The sequence below is a fragment of the Neltuma alba genome, unplaced genomic scaffold (genome assembly GCF_004799145.2).
Source record: "Neltuma alba isolate B1F8T4 unplaced genomic scaffold, ASM479914v2 tig00007134_pilon, whole genome shotgun sequence".
Classification (NCBI taxonomy): Eukaryota; Viridiplantae; Streptophyta; class Magnoliopsida; order Fabales; family Fabaceae; genus Neltuma; species Neltuma alba.
The window spans coordinates 1-19,919 of NW_021634683.1; the positions used below are offsets into that span (position 1 = coordinate 1).

A 19,919-nucleotide genomic window follows, 5' to 3' on the forward strand; every position below is an offset into this window, starting at 1 on the left:
TTCATACAAAACTACTTTAGGTCTTTAAGGAAGCAGGATGAAAAAATCTGTTCAAGTATTACTGATACAAGGGTAATTGAGGTCACTTAATAACTTCTTCAATCCGTATTCTACATATATAACTTTAAATGTGAAATATTTCACTTAGTAAAAATTTAATAAAGATAAAACTGCAAATAAATAGTTAATTCAATTCTATCAAGTGACCATCATTTTTAAAAAGGGGAAAAAAAGAAGACAGTAAAATTTAGGTAACAAACATTTTTAAATGGATGGATTGGAAATGTGTTCACCAATAGAGGCTATTATTCCCATTATTTTCACCGATCACCACCCATACTCCGCCAACGTCCCGACACCACCACCAACCATTGCCCCAATAGCATCCGCCATCAAATGTGATAGATGAGCTTTGGTCTGAATAATTCCATAATTTCTGGAATCTCCAAAAATGCCGAGGAGCTTCCAATATTTTTACAATTAGGTATGTGGCACGTGGTATAAGTTGTGTATATGAACGTTAACTAATTATTTTTAAAATATGATTTGTTAACTTTGTCTGGAAGAAAAATAAAAGCACCCACCCAGCCTAAATCAGTGTAATTATAAAATTTAGATACATAATCAAATGCATTCCCAACAATGCAAGTTGAGTCATTTGAATTTGAATGATCTCAAGCAACTTTTTTTATTTTGGACGATTAGTTTAAAGTATTTTATGTGTTTAATGACTAATATAATGCAAGTCAACAATCCGTCAGAAGTTAAGATTGGATTAGCATGGCCATTCCAACAAAAAGTGAAACTCATTAAAGTTTCTTCATGACATCTTCAATTTTCTCAGCAGCTTCATACATATTTTCAGTTTAACTCTCCAACAATAAACGGCAAGTTCTGTGTCTAGGCACTAAGCCACGATCAATCATCTCCTCAAATATTGAGTAAGCCCACTCACATTTTCCTGCTCTACAAAGCCCATGAATTATAAGTGTGTATGTAGAAATATCAAGACAAAGATTATGCCTATCGACCATGTAATCCAGTATATCATTCAAACAACTGTCTATGATTCCAGCTTTAAAGCATGATTTGATCAATGGATGGTAAGACTGAGTATTAGGCTTACAAAGTCCTGAATCTTCCATCTCATTGAGCAGTTCAAAGGCCTTACTTTGTTGTGCATGATCACAAAACATGGAAATCATTGTATTATAGGTGCAAGTATTTGGGGCAAGACCAGCACTATGCATCTCCACTTTGAATACATAAGTGGCATCATATACTCTGCCTGCTCTGCCCAGCGTATAAATCAAGGAATTGTAGAAAAGTACATCAGGCCTACATCCAAGAGATTTCATCCTTTCAGCCATTTGCAAAGCTTCCTCAAATTTTTCTGCCTTTGCGAGTGCAAATATGATACCTGTAAAGTGATCACATTTGGACAGCAATCTTGAGCTCGCATTTCATCAAGGAGCTCATAAACCCTATTAAAATTCTGTTCTCGACAATAGCATTGGATAATGGTCGTGTAGCTTATAACACTAGGACAAAAGCCATGTCCTTTCATCTCCAGGATGGTCCAATGTGCCTCATCTACACGCCTAACTTTGCACCATCCATGAATGAAAATGTTGAACGTGTAAGCATTTGGTGAAATGTGCTGCTTCAGATTCAGGAGGATGGCACGAGCTTGCTCCACATTGTTCTCTTTGCAGAGGGTATCAATCAACAAGTTCAAGGACTCTATGTTTTTCTCCAATCCAAGAGTTTCTATTTCATCAAATATCCTAACAGCATCTTCCCATTGCCCTGCACCTGCAAACCTTCTCATTACCTTAGCTATAGTATTGAGAGTGATGAGACTTCCCTGGTTCATTTCTTCTAGGAGATCCCTCACCTTGCCCCATTGCTTCATTTTACCTAATATATCAACCATCATATCATATGTTTCAGGTGAGTGTCTAAAGCCAGAATGCAAACTAGCCCATTTGAAAATTCCAAATGCAGATTTCCAATTATCCTTAAATCGATGGAGCAATACCTCAATTAGGTCGTGAGACACATTTATACCATCACATGCTCGGTCATTGACAAGAGACTGAAAAATTTCATCATCGCTACTACCTTTGCTAGCTTTAGAAATAAGAATATCAAAACCATCCAATCTTGTATGGCCCTCACATTGTTCTCTATGCTGAAAGTTCCCAGCTCCTACAAGGCGAGAAGATGTTGATAGAGAACACAAGTTTCTTAGCCTAAGAGAATGACAACCCACACAAGAGAAAGTACGAGCATAAGCTGCCTGCATGCGGATGCCTTTTAAGAAATCTCCAAAACATCAACCCCAAAGTAAAGAGCCAAAAGATAACAGTACTCTGCCCAGAAAAAGAGTACAGGATTAGCTTCAAGTGATATGAAACTTCCAAATGAAAACTAAGATCTTATGTGGTAAACAATTACAACAGCAAACAACAAAGAAATATGGTCCTCACCGTTCATATAACCTCGTGTACAACAACCACAAGTGTGAAATAGGTTAAATTCCCTAACACTTTAGCAGTTTCAAGATATTTAAGTGAATAACAAATTCTGAAAACTGAAACCTAATTTCTGCGCCAGCATTGCTCAGTCATTAAACAAGAACCAAAACAAAATAAAGTGAATGATTTCACCAAATATTGCACAAGTATCAGCACATTCAACCTATTTCCTTCACTATTTTGGTGTTGCAAAAATATACTATTTTATTTGATGCCATTGAGAGAAGCCCATGTCCTTCCTCAAATTTCCTTACTTTGAAGACTATGAATTAAAGGGAATATGATGGAACCTTCAAAACTCTTAATTTATATGTAACTAGAAATATCCAGACGATTACACAGTAAAAGAACAAGAAAAGAAAGAGAATGACCCTCTAGTCTCATGACCTTCAAAAGGTAAGAGGCTCGCCCAAAACTTCGAAATCCCCCCCCCCAAAAAGAAAAGAGATATATGCCCACCTAATGCCGCATTGGCATATCCCTAGGCTTCTCCTTAGTGATGGAAGACAATCAAAACTGTCAATACCCTGAAGCAAATCATTTTATGAAATTGACCAACAACCAACTTACAAGGTAGCGAGGTCAAGTACTCAGCAAGATCAACAAATAATGTAATGAACATCAATAAAAATCCCTTCAGCCTATAATCAGGTGAGAGTGACAACAAAACTTATCAAATCAAATCAAACATCGAACAGATCAAAGAAAAATTTTAATTGAAAAAAAAAAAAAAGTCAAAGGAAAAACATGTGCATGCGTGCACAATCAAAGTTCCGAGCATCACATTTTGATATCAAGCATATCCCATAATCCCATTAGAACAATACCGATGAACTGAGCATCCAACTTAAGATTTAGAAGCAGGTACTTGTTTGAGGTCCCACTTCTTCGATCCCTTTAACCTCCACCATGACACTCAGTCTCCCAATATCACCTCTTCTCTCCCATCCATCCCTCTCTCTCCATCTCGCTTTCTTCCCACTCATTTTCATTTTATCAACCTCACCTTCTCAAATGTCCGTTCTCTCAATTGGTCCCCCTTCTCTGTCTCATTCCTTTATAATTCGTATTTAAATTGATATACATAGCAATTTAAATACGAAAACCATATGTAAACATTGATGGGAAGGAATAGTATAAAGTCATTGTTAATGCGCAATGAGTTACAGTGGTGGTGGTCGTTCCAGCAGACAACAATCTTAACAAACACACCTAGGTCTATACTCTATAGTATAAGTTGTAACTCACAAGCCTCATTCAATTTATTCCCACTACATTTCATGGAAGACGATGCTCTATCTCATTATAAGCCAAGAAAAGTTCCTGACTTTGACTCGAAAGATCACATCTAAGATTTCTATCCATTACCATCCAATTTTACCCCAAGCTTCAAACCTAATTTATACTGCCATCAAATTAACTCTCACCACCAAAATTATTACGAAAAAAACAAAAATAGAAAGAAATACAAACCTGAGACAAGAGAGACGAGAGACGGAGCGAGCAGCTGAAACGAGAGTCGCGCACTGAGTGACGCTGTGCGATTTGATGAGCTCGGAAGGGGAAGGAGGTGAGGAGGAACCGAAGTGGGAATTTGCGTGGACCTTGCTTTCGCAACCTGAGACGAGATAGACGAGAGACGGATTGAGCAGCTGAAACGAGAGACGGAGAGAGACGCAGAGTGAGAAGTGAGTCGCCGGGGTAAGCGGCTGAGAGGGCTCTCCTTGCCGGAGTGAGCGGCTAGGGAGGGGTGAGAGTGATGAGTGAGTCAAGAAGAGCGACTGCCAGGGAAACAGGGTATGGGTGCTTGGGCAAATAGGAGAAAATGGGAAATGAAAAGTGAAAACAATAGGAGGAAGAAAAAAATTTGATAAAAAAAAAAGAGTGAAAATGACAAATAAAAAAAGGCTGAAATTAGGATATTTCAAATTTGGAAAGCCAAGGTGAGAAATGAGAGAGAGAAGTTATTCTCAAATTACAATTTAAAATTTAGTAAAATGCAAAAACATCCTTCACTTTTTTTTTTTTTAGAAACAAAAGCTCAACCCGGGTGCCCACTAGTGTGGTGGTTGCGGGTGAAATTTTTTTTGTCACAGACTTTTTTTTGGTCATGTGAGAATATTTAAAAAAAGTGGTAGGGTAGGATACTAGGATTTGATTACACTATCCTTTCGTCATTTAGGCAATAAAAGAAAAGATGATGTTGGGCCACTAATAATTTATTCATCTTATAATGCAAAAAAAATATAAGTTGACTCTTTTATTGTGACTCCATCTCGTGACAATAATTTATTTAGGAATAACAAGTCTAAATTTGATATTCACAGAGCAACTTTTCTTTATACATAATAAGAAATAACATATACATTAATGAAAAGTGATAATAATTTATTCAGAAATAACATGTCTTTATTGGAAAATGACAAATCTAAACTTGAGATTAACAACATGTTTTTCCTGATAATAACAGAAAATAACATGTGCATTAATTAAAAATGACAAAATTTATTTGCGAATAACAAATCTTGACTGTTACTAAATTAGCTGTGCCTGTCACACACATATTATGAGGGAATGGACGCATCAAAATAAGGTCAAATATAGTCTTTTGTAGATAATTAAATAAATTTCTCACGTACAAATTATTTAGGGAAGAAAAAAGAAATAGCACAAATTCAAAAAAAAAACTGTAATCAAACAATCAAGATTTGTTATTTCCCAATTAAAACATATCATTACCAAATAAATTGTTGTCATTTTTAATTAATGCACATATTATTTTCCTTTATGTATCAGGAAAAAAAACACATTATTAACATCAAGTTTAAACTTGTCATTTCCCAATCAATACATGTTATTTCCAAATAAATTGTTATCATTTTTAATTAATGTATATGTTATTTCCTGTTATATATAAAGAAAAGTTACTTTGTTAATATTAAATTTACATTTTTTATTCTTAGATAAATTGTGTCACAGGCTGGAGCCATAATAAAAGAGTTAACTTATATTTTTTTTGCATTACAAGGTTAACAAATCATTGGTGACCAATGGTTTGTTGGCCCAAATGATCAAGGGGTAGTGGAATCAAATCCCACTCAACCACTTTCTTTAAATATTCTCACGTGGCCCAAAAAATATGTCACAAAAAAAATTCCACCGGTGGTCAGCACCCGAGGCCAGTAGCTGGCTGTGCCAACTGCGACCAGGAGTTGAGCCTTTTTTTTAAAAAAAAAAAAGACAAAGAGTATTTTTATCATTTTATTTAATTTCAAAATTTCAATTTGGGAATAACTTTTCTCTCTGTCATTTCCCACTCTTAACTTCCCTAATTGGGATATCCTAATTTTAGCCTTCTTTATTTGTCATTTTTCCTTTAAAAAAAATAGTGGCTGAAATATAATATATCTTTAGTAAATAGTTAGTATATTTTTTTCTTACGTATCTCCTCTTTCTTTATTCTCACATGTGTCTCTCTTAATTAATAGGGATAAAACTAAAATGAAACACTACAAAAATGTATAAGTGACAAATAAAAAGAACCAAAATCTCTTCCTACAAGTGACAATTAAAAAAGACCATAGTAGTACCACCTCTTGTCCTTAGTACAAAAGTTATTTGACTAATTTAAGTAGATTAAAAAAATTAGTTAATTCATAATAAATAAATTTTATCTTTTTTAAAATACTCTTGCTAAATAATTGTATAGTTAAAACTACTTTAAATGAAAACTTTTTATATATGAAACTACTATAAGGACGACCTTGAAAAAATAAATAAATATGAAAGGACGAAAAAAATAAATAAATATGAAAGACAAAATGAATTAAGCTCTAATTAAATGTAAAACTAGTTCTTATATTAAATAAAAGAGGTAATGTATTTATATATATATATATATATATATATTCTGCCGACTACATGTCACATGTACAATTATATTCTTGGCAATATATATAATATATATATATGTGTGTTGTTGGCAAAAAATAATCATATATATTTTCGGGCAGAACAGAACAAGTATACCAGAATACCCTGTTCAATGGACGGCTTTGCCCGCGAATACGCCCGGCCTAAAGGCTAAAAATGTCCATATACTGGGGATTTTGTCGTCGGACTGGCGCTAAACATTTTTTCCCTTGGCTTGGGCGGACACATCTGACCGGTGGTCATCAAGCCTCATGATCAAAATATACAGGATAATTTTGTTCTTAAAAAAGACTTTTTTGTGCCAATCTTAATTATGCCATTAACTCCCAAGGCATTCAGTTAAGTGAAGGTGCATTTAATATCTGTAGCAATTAATACTTTAAATTAAATTTGTAGTAGAATTTTATCTTTTAAGCAGTATTTTCTAGGTTAATTTTTTATTAATTTTTTTTCATATTTTTAAAGGTTAATATAAATTTTGGTCTCTCAAATTTGTCCCCATTTTAATTTTGGTCTCTCAAATTTCAAATCATAACTTTTGGTCTCTCTAATTTTCTATTATTTAAAATATTAATTCTTATAATCCAATAAAAATTTGAATGATTTTACCTCTTAAGGTGTCAAAACCTATGATTTGAAATTTGAATAATTAAAACCAAAATAAAGATAAATTTAAGAGACTAAAGGTTATATTAATCTTATTTTTAATACTCATATTTAGTATAAACTAACGAAGGTTTTGTGATTATGAGTCCGTTTAGAACAGTTTATAAATAACTTTTTAATAATAATTTACGAAATACGAAATAAGTATACGAAAGAAGTTTTATTTCGATTTATATAAAACGTGTTTATAAAAAAAATTTTAAGCCCTCCTAAAAAGGCCCCATGTTTGTAAGATGCCATGTCAATTATTTATTACTACTATAATTTTTTTAAGGTTTATTTAATATTGACAGAGAAAAGGAAACTTGTTTAATTTTTAATCACTAAAATATATTGGTCTGCGTCTGCCACTCTGCCCCATGTTTTCATCATGCATGATTAGTTGTTTTGAATCAGATCATATTATTGTTTTAAATTTTCTATGGCGGCTATGCCAGCTCCCCCCACTTCGCAGATTGTTGTCACCGTTCGTTGATTTGAGCGTATAAGTAAAAGGGGTCCTACAATCTGCGCTTTGGAAGGCGGTACTCTTCTGAAGAACATGGCCGTCGTTGGAGTTCTTGCTTTACAGGGATCTTTCAACGAACACATAGCAGGCAAGCTTCATTCTTTTCACTCCCTCTCAATCTCTGGATGTGTAATGGCTATAGTGTATCGTAATATAGCTCCTTGCTAGCTAAAGTTTTTTTTTTTTAATTTTTTTTTCCTATCTATGGTAGCCCTTAGGAGGATAGGGGTGAAAGGGATCGAGATTAGGAAGCCAGAACAGCTTCGCGATGTCACTTCTCTTATCATTCCTGGAGGAGAGAGCACGACCATGGCAAAGCTCGCTGAGTTCCACAACCTGGTCTCTTGTTGCTCCATAATTAAGTGCAGCTTTCTATTGCTTCTATACTGTACAACTCTGTTTTGCTTGCTGCTGTCAAGCAGTATTACTGATAAAACTGAAACATGAACCTGTACTATGTCTAATATTGCATGATACCTAAGCTCACACTTGTTTAATTGCAACGATAAGCTATTTGTTGCGATGTAAAACAATTGCGCAATAAGTACACTCTCATCCTCTTTAAAACATTTTGGTTTGGATAGCTCAACTCATATTTTTGTATCGTGTTAGTTATCCGTTAATTGGCTAAGTTGAAGAAGGGCTCTGCTCTTGAGATAAGCTGATTGCATGAGTTGGCTTGTTTTCTTTTAGGTTTTCTTACAATCGATTCTTTACGAAGGAAACTGATAGAAAGGGATAAAATTTTTTGAGTATTCTGTGCGTGTGGTGTGGGTTTTGAGGTATGTGAGTTTCTGTGTTGAAATTGAGTGGAGCCTCGTCTCTCCTGAGGGAGTCTTGTCCTCATTTAATTACACTAATGGACTAGGGAATTAGAAGATTCAATTATAATATCGGTTTAATTTATGCTTCTGGCGTCTCGTTGAAGAGTAAGGGCCTTGTAATTTATGTTGAGTGTTCAATTTAACAGTTTCCTGCGCTAAGAGAGTTTGTTAAGATGGGAAGACCCGTTTGGGGAACGTGTGCAGGGCTTATATTCTTGGCAAATAAAGCGACAGGTGGATTTTGCTTCTCTTTCCCACTTTTCTGCAATTATGTTGAATTTTGAGGAACATTTTAGTGTTTTGTTCTTCATTTACCGATCTATGAGTTATAATTAAGAGTAATTTTAAAAAAATAAATGTTGTACATTATTTCAGGACAGAAGACTGGCGGACAACAACTAGTTGGAGGACTTGATTGCACTGTTCATAGAAATTTCTTTGGCAGCCAGGTAATGTCATAATAAATGTTGAACAATTAATAATTAAGCATTCATTTAATAGGGAAGCACACGGCAAATAAATCTACAAAGGGACATTGGACAAGAAATTTTTTATATTTTGCATTGAGTGAAAGCAAAAGTGTTGTGTTTGCACTCTTCAGACATTGAACATATAAACATATTATATTGGTGCCTAGTACCTACTTTTTATGTGTTATCTTGCCCCCAAAAAATTTAAGTTTTACACAGGATATTGGGGCTATAGGGTGACAGCTACAACAGTTATAATAGGCATGCAATAACATCTTATGAATATCTTTCTCTCTCCTTTCCCCTGCCGCCTACTCTTGATTGAATTTATATATATATATATATATATATAGGATCTTTTATTGGTTATCATCATTTCTAAGACAGTTTGTCCAAGTTTCTTTTGAAGAAAAGAAAGCTCAAGTGCTTTCTTCCCCAATATACATACATGCATGTCATTTTTTTGGTTCATCTAACCAATAACCATGTCGATTCAGATTCAAAGCTTTGAAGCCGAGCTTTCTGTACCAGAGCTTGCATCCAAAGAAGGGGGCCCTGAAACATTTCGTGGAATCTTTATTCGTGCGCCAGCAATCCTTGAGGCAGGGCCCGAAGTTCAAATACTGGCTGATTTCCCTGTCCCTTCTAAGAGATTGTTGGGTTCAGATCTCTCTCTTGAAGATCAAAAGGTTGGTAATTCCATATTTTCCGAAGGAAAGATTTAAACTTGATTTATAACGGACAACCAATCAAAGGGTTGCAGTGTTTGTAATTACTTATTTATTTTGATTCTTCCACTTAATTGTTTGAAGGATTATATGTTCTTGAAGAAGTTATCCGTTAGTATTATATAATACAAATATTGAACCGAAATTGAGGGACCTTGCTTATCAGTCCCGATCCTCTGCATTTGGAATGCAGAATTAATGGTTGCTGATAAAGAGAGAAAACGTGAGAGCTTCCTACGTCACAAGTAGCATCCAATGTTATGGAAACTTCAATCTACATAGTGAAGTTTTTCTGTATAACATTTAAGCATGGGTAATACACATATTGCAAACCGTGGTAGAAAATATGTAATGTTTCAATATAATTTGAATCTGAGGTTTCACGTCTACCATGGCTGCCAAACCTGTATTGAATATGATACAGTTCCTTTTTCAAGTTTTGGTGCGTCGTATACACCGCATGCCACCTGCATTGTTTAAAATGCATTGGGTTGACTTTAGTTTCTATCCACCACCTTGTTGTAGAAGGGTGGTAGACGATGAATGGAGTGCTACTAGGTGGATTTTTTTTGCTCTAATCCTTTTTGGTGATTAATGAATCGTTTTTAGGGGGGGAAACTTTAGTTTCTAGTTTTCTTAAAAATATGGATATGGCAGGAGGATGCTGAGGAAGAAAGTAAAGTTATAGTTGCTGTTAGACAAGGAAACATACTAGGGACAGCTTTCCATCCTGAATTAACAGCAGATACACGATGGTACGTATTATTCTTCTTGGTCAATTTTTCTATGGACTAGACTTTGCTAAATACCTAGCTTCTCTTCTTTTTAAATTGCAATTTCATATGACATGAAGTTCTTATCATCGAATTTTGCAGGCATAGTTATTTCTCGAAGATGGGAAATGAAATTACACGAGAGGCCTCAAGTAGCTGTGTCCCAGTTGGAGTGAATGCTTGTTATAAGCAGCCGCCAGAGAATGACCTTCCTGTCTTTCAATAGCGCCAAAAGACCTATGGCAAAGCCTATCTTAGTGATTCTGGATGAAAATTTTTCCCTCCATCTCATATTTTGCCTTTCGAAATGATATACGATGATTGTTAGATCTGGTGGGTATTGATATAGCTGAATAGTGTTCTTAGACCTAGTGTTTTTCTTCTGTGGCAAATCTTGCCTGCTTCATGTTGCCGTTCCTTTTTAAATTAGAGCCATATTGATTGTACCTTAAAGTCTTCAATCTACTCAAATTAGTCAACTGGTTCTTATATTTAGAATCGGAAATAATATAATCACATACCAATTTTGAGTCAAAGTTCTTCCATCCACTATTCAAGTTGTATGCTTCTCTGCATAATAGCAACAACATGACATCATACAAGGGGGACAACCTCTGTTTATATAGCCAGTACAGAAATAGTTCTATCCTAATAACTAACCCGACTTAACTGCCCACAGGCGTCATAGGATTAGTAAACCACACCATTAACCCTCCGACTAATGTACTTAATATGTTTATGATTACATATCAATATATATGTATATGTGTGTGCGCGCGCACGCAATTGCTTAATTAAGAAATCAAGGAAATATTAGTTGAGTTGGGAGTTTGGTTGAGCTTAATCTGAATTTGCAATTTTGAATGGCTGTTATTATTTTTGAATGAGATTAAATTAGCTAATTTTCAGTAATTCAAAATTTATTATTGGCCTGAAAAAAACTATTGAGACTTGAGAAAATTCAATCAATTAAATAATATCAAATTTCACGTCAAGTTCACACTTTTGCATTTTATTATTTTATTTGACTAACATTCTTTTATAGAGGTACCAACAAGAATTGGCTCAATGGGTAAAGAATCTACTCATAACCTATAATATTGTGAATTTGAATCTTATTACTAATACGAAGATTTTGTTAGGAAGTGATCTATGAGTGATCTGTAAGTAACTCTATAAATACTATTTGAGTCTAATGGCATGTTCTAGTTTTGATGAGCTTTCGGAATCTAACTCACCTAAATTTTTCATGTATTGGAAAAAAAAAAAAATCTCTTATAGAGGTTATACAATTTAACATTTTGAGTTCTTATACATTACTCGTGTAAATGAAGGTCACACATTAAGAGAGATGATTCCTAGCGGCTGAAAATTCAGAATTTACACTCAAAATTTTCATGAAGCGGTTTGCCTCTGAAAAAGTTGAGTAGCTTTCGTTCACCTTCAAGTTCTCATTATAATACAAGTTCAGGAAAGAAAAATCGCACCAATGAAAAAGGAAAAGCCATGACGGAAGCTATTCCAACTACTTATGTATCTGCCACAAGCATTTTGCTGAACAATTCGGTTAAACTTTATCTTTCATTCATACCAAGTTCTTTGTGTACAAAATACATAGATGCTTTGGCTGCATATGTAAGTACCAATTTGATGTAAAAGAAAACTATGGTACTTTTAAGCCAACACATTTCAGGCTCCAATGCTAAAAAGTTGAACTAAAGTACAAGGACTAACATACAGTAGCCCAGTAACTAGTGAACATGAACTACAACATAGTAGCCTCCTAACATAGGAGACATCATGAACTAAGATGTGAGCAGCATTCAGTCATCCTCTTCATCATCGTCGTCTTCATCGTTCTCCTCTTCATCCTCCTCTTCTTGGTGTGCTTCCTATATAAAAAGAAAAACAACATAAGGAAAGTGAAATTTTGAAGTTTTTACCATCAGACCACATCCACACTATTTTTTTTCCTTCTAATATATATAAATCCAGGGCCAACAGCATTTATGTCCCAATAAACTACGGAGCCCTTCTCTATTTAACAGACAATTGTCACAGAGAATTGAAAAGCAAGCTCCATGTCTGTAAGTTTCTACATTATAGAACCGTATTGGTTGAGTTAACCGGAGATCCAAAAATATAGAAAATGCAGAGTAACGCACATAAATGAGAATCACAAGGTGCAATACAAATCCATGGGACGTGAAGCAGCATTCAACATCAAATATTTCATCGAGTACCAGCTGAGAACTACTATTTTACAACTTCCTAGCAACAAAAATTATTTAGAATTAGAAGACACCAAATTGACAAGTATAGCAACTGTAAAACCCAGCATCTCAAATTATATTATGAAGGTTGGGGACAAAGGCCATGGATCAAAGCACAATTTTTCTAGACAATAAACAAAGTGGAATGAAATAAACGCATGTCCCTGATAAAAAAAATCTTTTCATTTCCCCTAACAACTCTGCGTAGCAACAGTCAATAATTTACCAAGCGCCCTCTTATCATGAGCTGAAGACAAATTCATGATAGATCAAAGAACACATGCGAAATAGTTGAATAAAAAGGGGTGTAAAAGAAAATGGTGTTGTGTTCGGATCATCTCATGTGAAACGACAATACTGTCGTAACATGATGAGCTAGACACAAACTTTCTTGAGTAGTGGACCCCAGTATGTGAGTCGCACACATAGCGTCTATCGCTTTTCTCATACAATATCATGTTCTTCATTCAAATGAGAGAATCCGGATCTAGTGAGGCTACCTCTCCACTGGCTTCATCCTCTTCATCATGCACTTCAGACTGGGACTTATCCGATTCCTCATCTCTGTCATTGACTAAGTTTGTCTGGTCAAAAGAAAAAAAAAAAACAAATCATATAAACAGGACAATCAAAGAACTAGATAACAAAACAACAAGAACAGGTTGCTCACCTGCTTTTTATTATATGCATTCATGAGTTTTTCATACTCAGCTTTCTTTTTTGCAGCCTTGGCTTCATATGGAGCTTTCTCCTTCAGACCCAACAGGTAAGTTATAACAAGAGAGTGCAGAAGAAGGATTTATGGATTCAATTGAAGAAGCTAAAGCTGATAATCTATGTGATACTACGATTATTGTTTAATATATAACTAATAAAAAAGGTTGAAAATATAATATTATGAAGCCATTAAAATGCTTACAGCAGTAGTCAGAGATTTCCATTTCTCTCCTCCAGCCTTCCCCACCTTCAATCAAAAAGTACAATAAGGAACTTGCTGACTCAAAATAAAAATTAAAAAAATTAATCTAACATGAAACTTACAGCTGATACAGCCTTCACATTAGGATTTTCTGCCTTAAAGGTCTTTCTGAACTCCTCACTATCACACAGAATAGGAGATAAGTGTGACAATTTTTCTAAAGGAGCTACCAGATAAAGGGAGAAAGCCAAGGGATACCAACAGGAAGACAAAAAAAGCACTGGGCGGTCTTTTTGGTTTGTTGGGATCTTTCTTGGCATTCCTCGCCTTCTTGGACATTTTTGCCCTGCTCTTGTCAGGCTTTAGAGCGGCCTTTCGCTTGCCAACCATCCTGAAAATAACAAGCATATACACAAATTCCATCATGACCACAGTAAAATTTTTAGAAATAAGTAAATTACCAGAAGTCAACGCCTTTAAGGACAAGGAGACGTAAAGTTACAAGAAAAATAAAAATACCAAAAAATCTTTTAAACAAGATCTAATGATACATAAACTAACCGATCATCAGCTGCTCCCTTCCCCTTGCCGTTTTTCATAGTTCAAATTCCTGGTATGAAGAAGTCGACAGTTAAAAAGAACAAAAAGGGATCAGAAACACCCACTAAAAAGAATTAGAGTGAACAGATAGATAACAAGGGAATCGACAGGATAGGAGGAAAATCAGCTCAGTTCATAAAACAGGGTCCCAATAAAATTCAGATAGATGCACCACAAGAAGTGAAATATGTACATAGCAAGCCACCTATACAGATAAATTCGTTTTTCTTTAGTCCAAAGAGTATAAAACTAGCCAACGCAACAGAATAATTCAGAGTTTCATGCACACATTTTCCGTGCTACTTCTCATCGAAACTCCAAGAAATTATAATGAGACAATCTACAAACTGAAATATGAGAATCAATCCCAACAAGGACTGAAAAATCATCAATTCAGGCATTTAAGGTGATGGGGAATAAAAATACATATACATTAACTGGCCGTTGGCGTCCTTAAGAACCAGAGTAAACAAATATAAACGAAAAATAGAAAACCCTTGCAAACCCGCAACAAGTTAAACTTAGTTAAGTTTCTCTGTCCTAGTACGTCAACATTTTATTTTCAGTTCCTCCCACAAAAACAAATCCCTGATGTCAAAGAATTCAGCTCCGAATTTTCTCAGCTGCGAAAGAACACATTTAGGTCGAGACATGAATGTCGAAGAGATTATAGAGGAAAAGTGGCTACCTTTCGAGGAACGAAAGACCAGGGGATCAATCACGCGAACGCGAAGCGAACAAAAAAGAAGAGAATTAAGCGGGTATTGTACCAAAGGAAAAGGGAAAGTGGAGGAAACAGAAAAATGGGCCGACTGGGCAATCTGCGAAATTGAACAAGCAACCGGATCAGCCGGTAACACGCGACTATTTGAGGGCCATGAATCTTTTTGTTCTCTATTTTGGACCGATAAGCACACATATATACACAAGTCGTTTGTTCTCTTATTGAGACCTACTCCTCTGATGATATTTATAATGTACTTCTAATATATTTTACACAGGTTAAGAAAAATTTTAAAATATATTAACTCTTCATTAAAATATAACAATTTTTTAACTTTATCTATATTTAATATATACATCTTTCAAAAAAAATAACTATCTATACTATAATAAATAAAGGACAAAATAGTACATTCACGCTGAAAATTTAATAAAGTGACTTATAAATAGAACCCCAAAAAATCTTCTCTTTCTACCCTGTAAATAGGACAAGAGGAATACTATATAATAGTGTGCACACATATATATAGTTGTTGACTCAATTGATCCTCTTAGAGCTCCTCAATTGGATAAAAAGTTTCACCAAAAACTTTGCACATCATCATTAGACTAAATTCTCCTCAATTTTCTGAATAATTTATATAGGTTGAAAGGAAATGTTAATACGTCATGTTTTTTTCAATGGTTAAAAGATAAGAAAAGAGACAAAAAAATACCACTTGAACTTCATAATCCCCAAATGGTCTGTTGAATTTGAGAAATTCCAATTTGGTCTCAAGAGACCAAATTGGGATTAACATGTTAAAGGAAAAGACCGAACTGCCCTTTATTTATTTATTGTTTTTAAAACACCAAAGCCCCCTCTGGTCAGAAAGTTGCCAGAGCTCCGGCAGCGGCAGTCACCGGAGCTCCGGCGACCAGCTGACAACTAGTCACCAGAGCTCCGGCGATCGAAAATAAGTTTTTTGAAAAATTTTACAATTTCAGTATAGCGGTTAACAACATTTGTAACGCCATTACCAACTTCAATATAGCAATTAATAACAGGTTTTCTAAGAAATTCAACAAGCTCCGACGGCCAGAAACAATTTTTTTGAAAATTTTTACAATTTCAGTATAACGGTTAACAACTTTTGTAACATTATTAACAACTTCAGTATAGTAGTTAACAATAGGTTTTCTAGGGAATTCAACAAGCTCCGGTAGTCGGAAACAATTTTTTTAAAAAAATTTTACAACTTCAGTATAACGGTTAACAACTTTTGTGATGCTATTAACAACTTTAATATAGCAGTTAATAACAAGTTTTCTGAGAAATTCAACAAGTTTCGATGGCCGGAAACAATTTTTTTGTAAATTTTTACAACTTCAGTATAACGGTTAACAATTTTTGTGATGCTATTAACAACTTCAGTATATCAATTAACAACAAGTTTTTCAAAAAATTCAACAATTGGTTGCCCGAAGCTTCGGCAGCCAGAAACAATTTTTTTTGAAAATTTTTACAACTTCCGTATAACGGTTAACAACTTTTGTAACGCTATTAACAACTTCAGTATAGCTGTTAACAACAGGTTTTCAGTAAAAATGCTACTTTTTGAATTTTTCAGAAAATTTATTGTTAACTGCTATACTGAGATTGTTAATAATATTACAAAAGTTGTTAACCGTTATACTGAAGTTGTAAAAAAAATTTTTTTAAAATCAATTGCTAAAATTGTAAAAATGCTATTTTTTTGAAGTTTTAAGAAAACATGTTGTTAAATACTATACCGAAGTTGTTAATAGAGTTACAGAACTTGTTAACAGCATTAATGAAGTTGTAAAAATATTACTTTTTGAATTTCTCGAAAAACCTGTTGTTAATAGCTTTACAAAAGTTGTTAGCTATTATACCAATGTTGTAAAAATTTTCAAAAAAATTGTTTCCAGCCGCCTGAGCTCTGGCGACTAATTGTTGAATTTTCTGAAAAACCTGTTGTTAATTGTTATACTGAAGTTGTTAATAGCGTCACAAAAGTTGTTAACCGTTATACTGAAGTTGTAAAAATTTTCAAAAAAAATTATCTCCGACCACCGAAGTTTGTTGAATTTTCCAGAAAATCTGTTGTTAACTGCTATAATGAAGTTGCTATTAACGTTACAAAAATTGTTAATCGATATACTAAAGTTGTAAAAAAATATTTTAAAAAATTATTTCCGACTGCCGGAGCTTGTTGAATTCTCCAAAAAACCTATTGTTAACTGTTATACTGAAGTTATTAATAACATTACAAAAGTTATTAACTGTTATACTGAAATTGTAAAAATTTTCAAAAAAAATTTTTCCAGCCGCCGGAACTTGTTGAATTTTCTAGAAAACCTGTTGTCAACTGCTATACTGAAATTGTTAATAGTGTTACAAATGTTGTTAATTGTTATACTGAAGTTGTAAAAATTTTTAAAAAAGTTATTTTCGACCGCGGGAGCTTCGGTGACCAATTATCAGCTGGTCGCCAAAGCTCCGGTGACTGCCGCTGCCAGAGCTCCGGCGACCGGCCAACCAGTGGAGGCTTTAGTATTTTAAAAACAACAAATAAATGAAGGGCAGTTTAGTCTTTTCTTTTAATATGATAATCCCAATTTGGTCTCAAGAGACCAAATTGAGATTTCTCAAATTCAACAGATCATTTGGGGATTATGAAGTTCAAGTGGTATTTTTCTATCTTTTTCTCTAAAAGATATGGGCGCATCTTAATATCTAGACTAGATCATTAAAAATCTTATTATAAAGTATTGGATTGTGATCCTAAATCATGATTTTAAAAAGAGTAATAATTATGTGAATCAACTCATCCATTAGTCACGTGCAAAGATATTTTTGTTATTAAGATTTTAACAATTTGTCCATGACGTATAGAAATCTTTTATCATCTCTTGAATTGACTTTGATTTATAAAATTGCTAATATGGTTTTGTAATTACAACAAAGGTACTATATCCTATCCTAATTATAAGAGTTAGTTGATTAATTTGAGGAGATTAGAGAAAGAAGTTAAGTAAGTTATTTATAATAAATATGTGTTGTCTTTCCTAAAATATCCTTACTAATCAAGTGTATTGGCTAGAACAACCATTGTTAGAGGGGTTACTTTAGAAAAAAAATGCATAAATATAAGAGACAAAGTGGATTGGGGTCTTATATTTAGAACTAAAACAAAAATCAAATAAGGTCTTATATTAATGGTCAGAAGTAGTATATCAAAATTTTTTTTTGGGTCAGGATTAATTATAATGTACGTGAACACCTCCACCTCTTGATCAACACAGCCATCAATATTAATTACACAAGTAATCTAATTTTGACCCGGTTTATATGGGTTGCAACTTGCAACAAACAAGCTATCCAGATTAGTATGCACCCCATCTGGCTTAATAATTTATTCTTTCTAGTTTGTGAATTTGTTTTGGAAGTCTTACTGATCTATGCTTTGAGCAAAAAAAAAATTAATTAATTATTTATTTATTTATTAAAGAAATACTACTCCCTATTCTTAATATAAGATCTCATTTGATTTTTATTTTGATTCTAAATATAAAATCCTGATCCATTTTTTCTCTAATATTTAAGTTTTTTTTAAAGATAGTCCTTCTAATAATAGTAGTTTTAGCCAACACATTTGATTAGCAAAGATATTTTAGAAAAGAAAACACATATTTATTACAAATAACTAACTCAATTTTTCTTTTAATCTCTTCAAATTAGTCAACTAATTCTTATAATTAGGACCTGAGCTGGGCTAGTAGCATTTACTTGTTAGTTGTAACAGCCAGATGCCAGTCACATGTGAAAAGGTTTCCGTCGGGACAATAGAGGGGGCAAAAAGGACTGGAAAGGTGCCGATTGGTCCGGGAGTTGGAAACTAAACACAGTCAACGACGACTATACAAACCCATGGCACCTAATCAGCCAGCACGTGTCCATGCGGGCTCGCTTTCTCTAAAAATGGGGAAACAAGGTGTTTCTTTCTAAAATAAAATTTGTCAAAAAATTTGCATTATTTATAAATCACATATAATACAAGACTGTATAGAAATATGGAATAATTACAACTTATTAATTTATTAAAAGGGTATTAATAAATTCTATAGAGACCATGTTATTAGTTTAAATACCCAAGTCTATATTGACATATCAGTATTAATATTAGGTGCAACATCTTTTTCTTTTTTTTGCAAATAGCATTATTTGTGAATAATATATTGTACGATTATTTTTTAAAATTATAGGTGATGCATGAGAATATATATATATATATATATATATAGTTGAAATGATGATCCAATTAAGTATATTGAAATCAACATCCCTAAACTAAGATTATTTCGAATTTGAACATGTTTAAATCTAAATTAATAGTATTAAAAACTAGATATTTCAAGAAAAGAAGCTAAGCTTTTGCTATAATTGTTTTTCATATATATTTTGAATTTAAATTATGTATGGAAAACAAATTATTGTAAAGAATACTAGCTAGTTCCAAATGTTAATATAAGAACTGGTTTAATATTTAATTTGGTGCTAAATATAAGATTCCAATCTATTTTATCTTTTATATTTATCCTTTCTTTTTAAAGTAGTCCTTCTAGTAATTGTAAATGTTAAAAATTTCGTCAAATGATAGTTCTAGTTAAAATAAATGATTAGTAAAGATATTTTAGAAAAGATAATACATTTATTATAAATAGTTAACTTAACAATTTTTTTTTAATTTGTTTAAATTAATTAACTAGTTTTTATACTCTTATATTGAGGATTAGGACTAGTAATAGTATGTTGAAGTCGCATGTGAAAGGGATGTTAATGTGATTAGGATAATATTCGAAAATTGGAATTATTCCCTAAGGTGGGGTTGGTATAGCCGCATAGGAATGGTTATGGAGAGAAGTTACAAGTCTAACTTCCCCCAAAGATCCCGAGAA

The 19,919-nt window shown here is 33.5% G+C and overlaps 3 protein-coding genes and 1 pseudogene across 3 annotated transcripts; 1 reads left to right on the top strand and 3 right to left on the bottom strand.

Annotated features, from left to right (window-relative positions):
• Positions 1-744: 744 nt before the first annotated feature.
• On the bottom strand, positions 745-2,325 carry LOC114751851 (pentatricopeptide repeat-containing protein At3g04130, mitochondrial-like; annotated as a pseudogene).
• Positions 2,326-2,338: 13 nt separating this feature from the next.
• Positions 2,339-5,297, bottom strand: LOC114751850 (uncharacterized). Its single transcript, XM_028940538.1, has 3 exons — positions 5,280-5,297; positions 4,014-4,321; positions 2,339-2,375 (listed from the first exon to the last, which is right to left on the bottom strand). The coding sequence occupies exons 1-3, from the start codon at positions 5,295-5,297 to the stop codon at positions 2,339-2,341; spliced, it is 363 nt and encodes a 120-aa protein (XP_028796371.1).
• A 2,279-nt stretch (positions 5,298-7,576) lies between these two features.
• LOC114751852 (probable pyridoxal 5'-phosphate synthase subunit PDX2) lies at positions 7,577-10,991 on the top strand. Its single transcript, XM_028940540.1, has 7 exons — positions 7,577-7,735; positions 7,859-7,986; positions 8,618-8,705; positions 8,847-8,920; positions 9,439-9,630; positions 10,327-10,424; positions 10,545-10,991. The coding sequence occupies exons 1-7, from the start codon at positions 7,681-7,683 to the stop codon at positions 10,666-10,668; spliced, it is 759 nt and encodes a 252-aa protein (XP_028796373.1). The 5' UTR covers positions 7,577-7,680; the 3' UTR covers positions 10,669-10,991.
• A 1,000-nt stretch (positions 10,992-11,991) lies between these two features.
• Positions 11,992-15,018, bottom strand: LOC114751853 (high mobility group B protein 1-like). Its single transcript, XM_028940541.1, has 8 exons — positions 14,923-15,018; positions 14,196-14,244; positions 13,897-14,025; positions 13,757-13,814; positions 13,635-13,679; positions 13,386-13,466; positions 13,216-13,299; positions 11,992-12,334 (listed from the first exon to the last, which is right to left on the bottom strand). The coding sequence occupies exons 2-8, from the start codon at positions 14,231-14,233 to the stop codon at positions 12,266-12,268; spliced, it is 504 nt and encodes a 167-aa protein (XP_028796374.1). The 5' UTR covers positions 14,234-14,244; positions 14,923-15,018; the 3' UTR covers positions 11,992-12,265.
• Between the last annotated feature and the right edge of the window lie 4,901 nt (positions 15,019-19,919).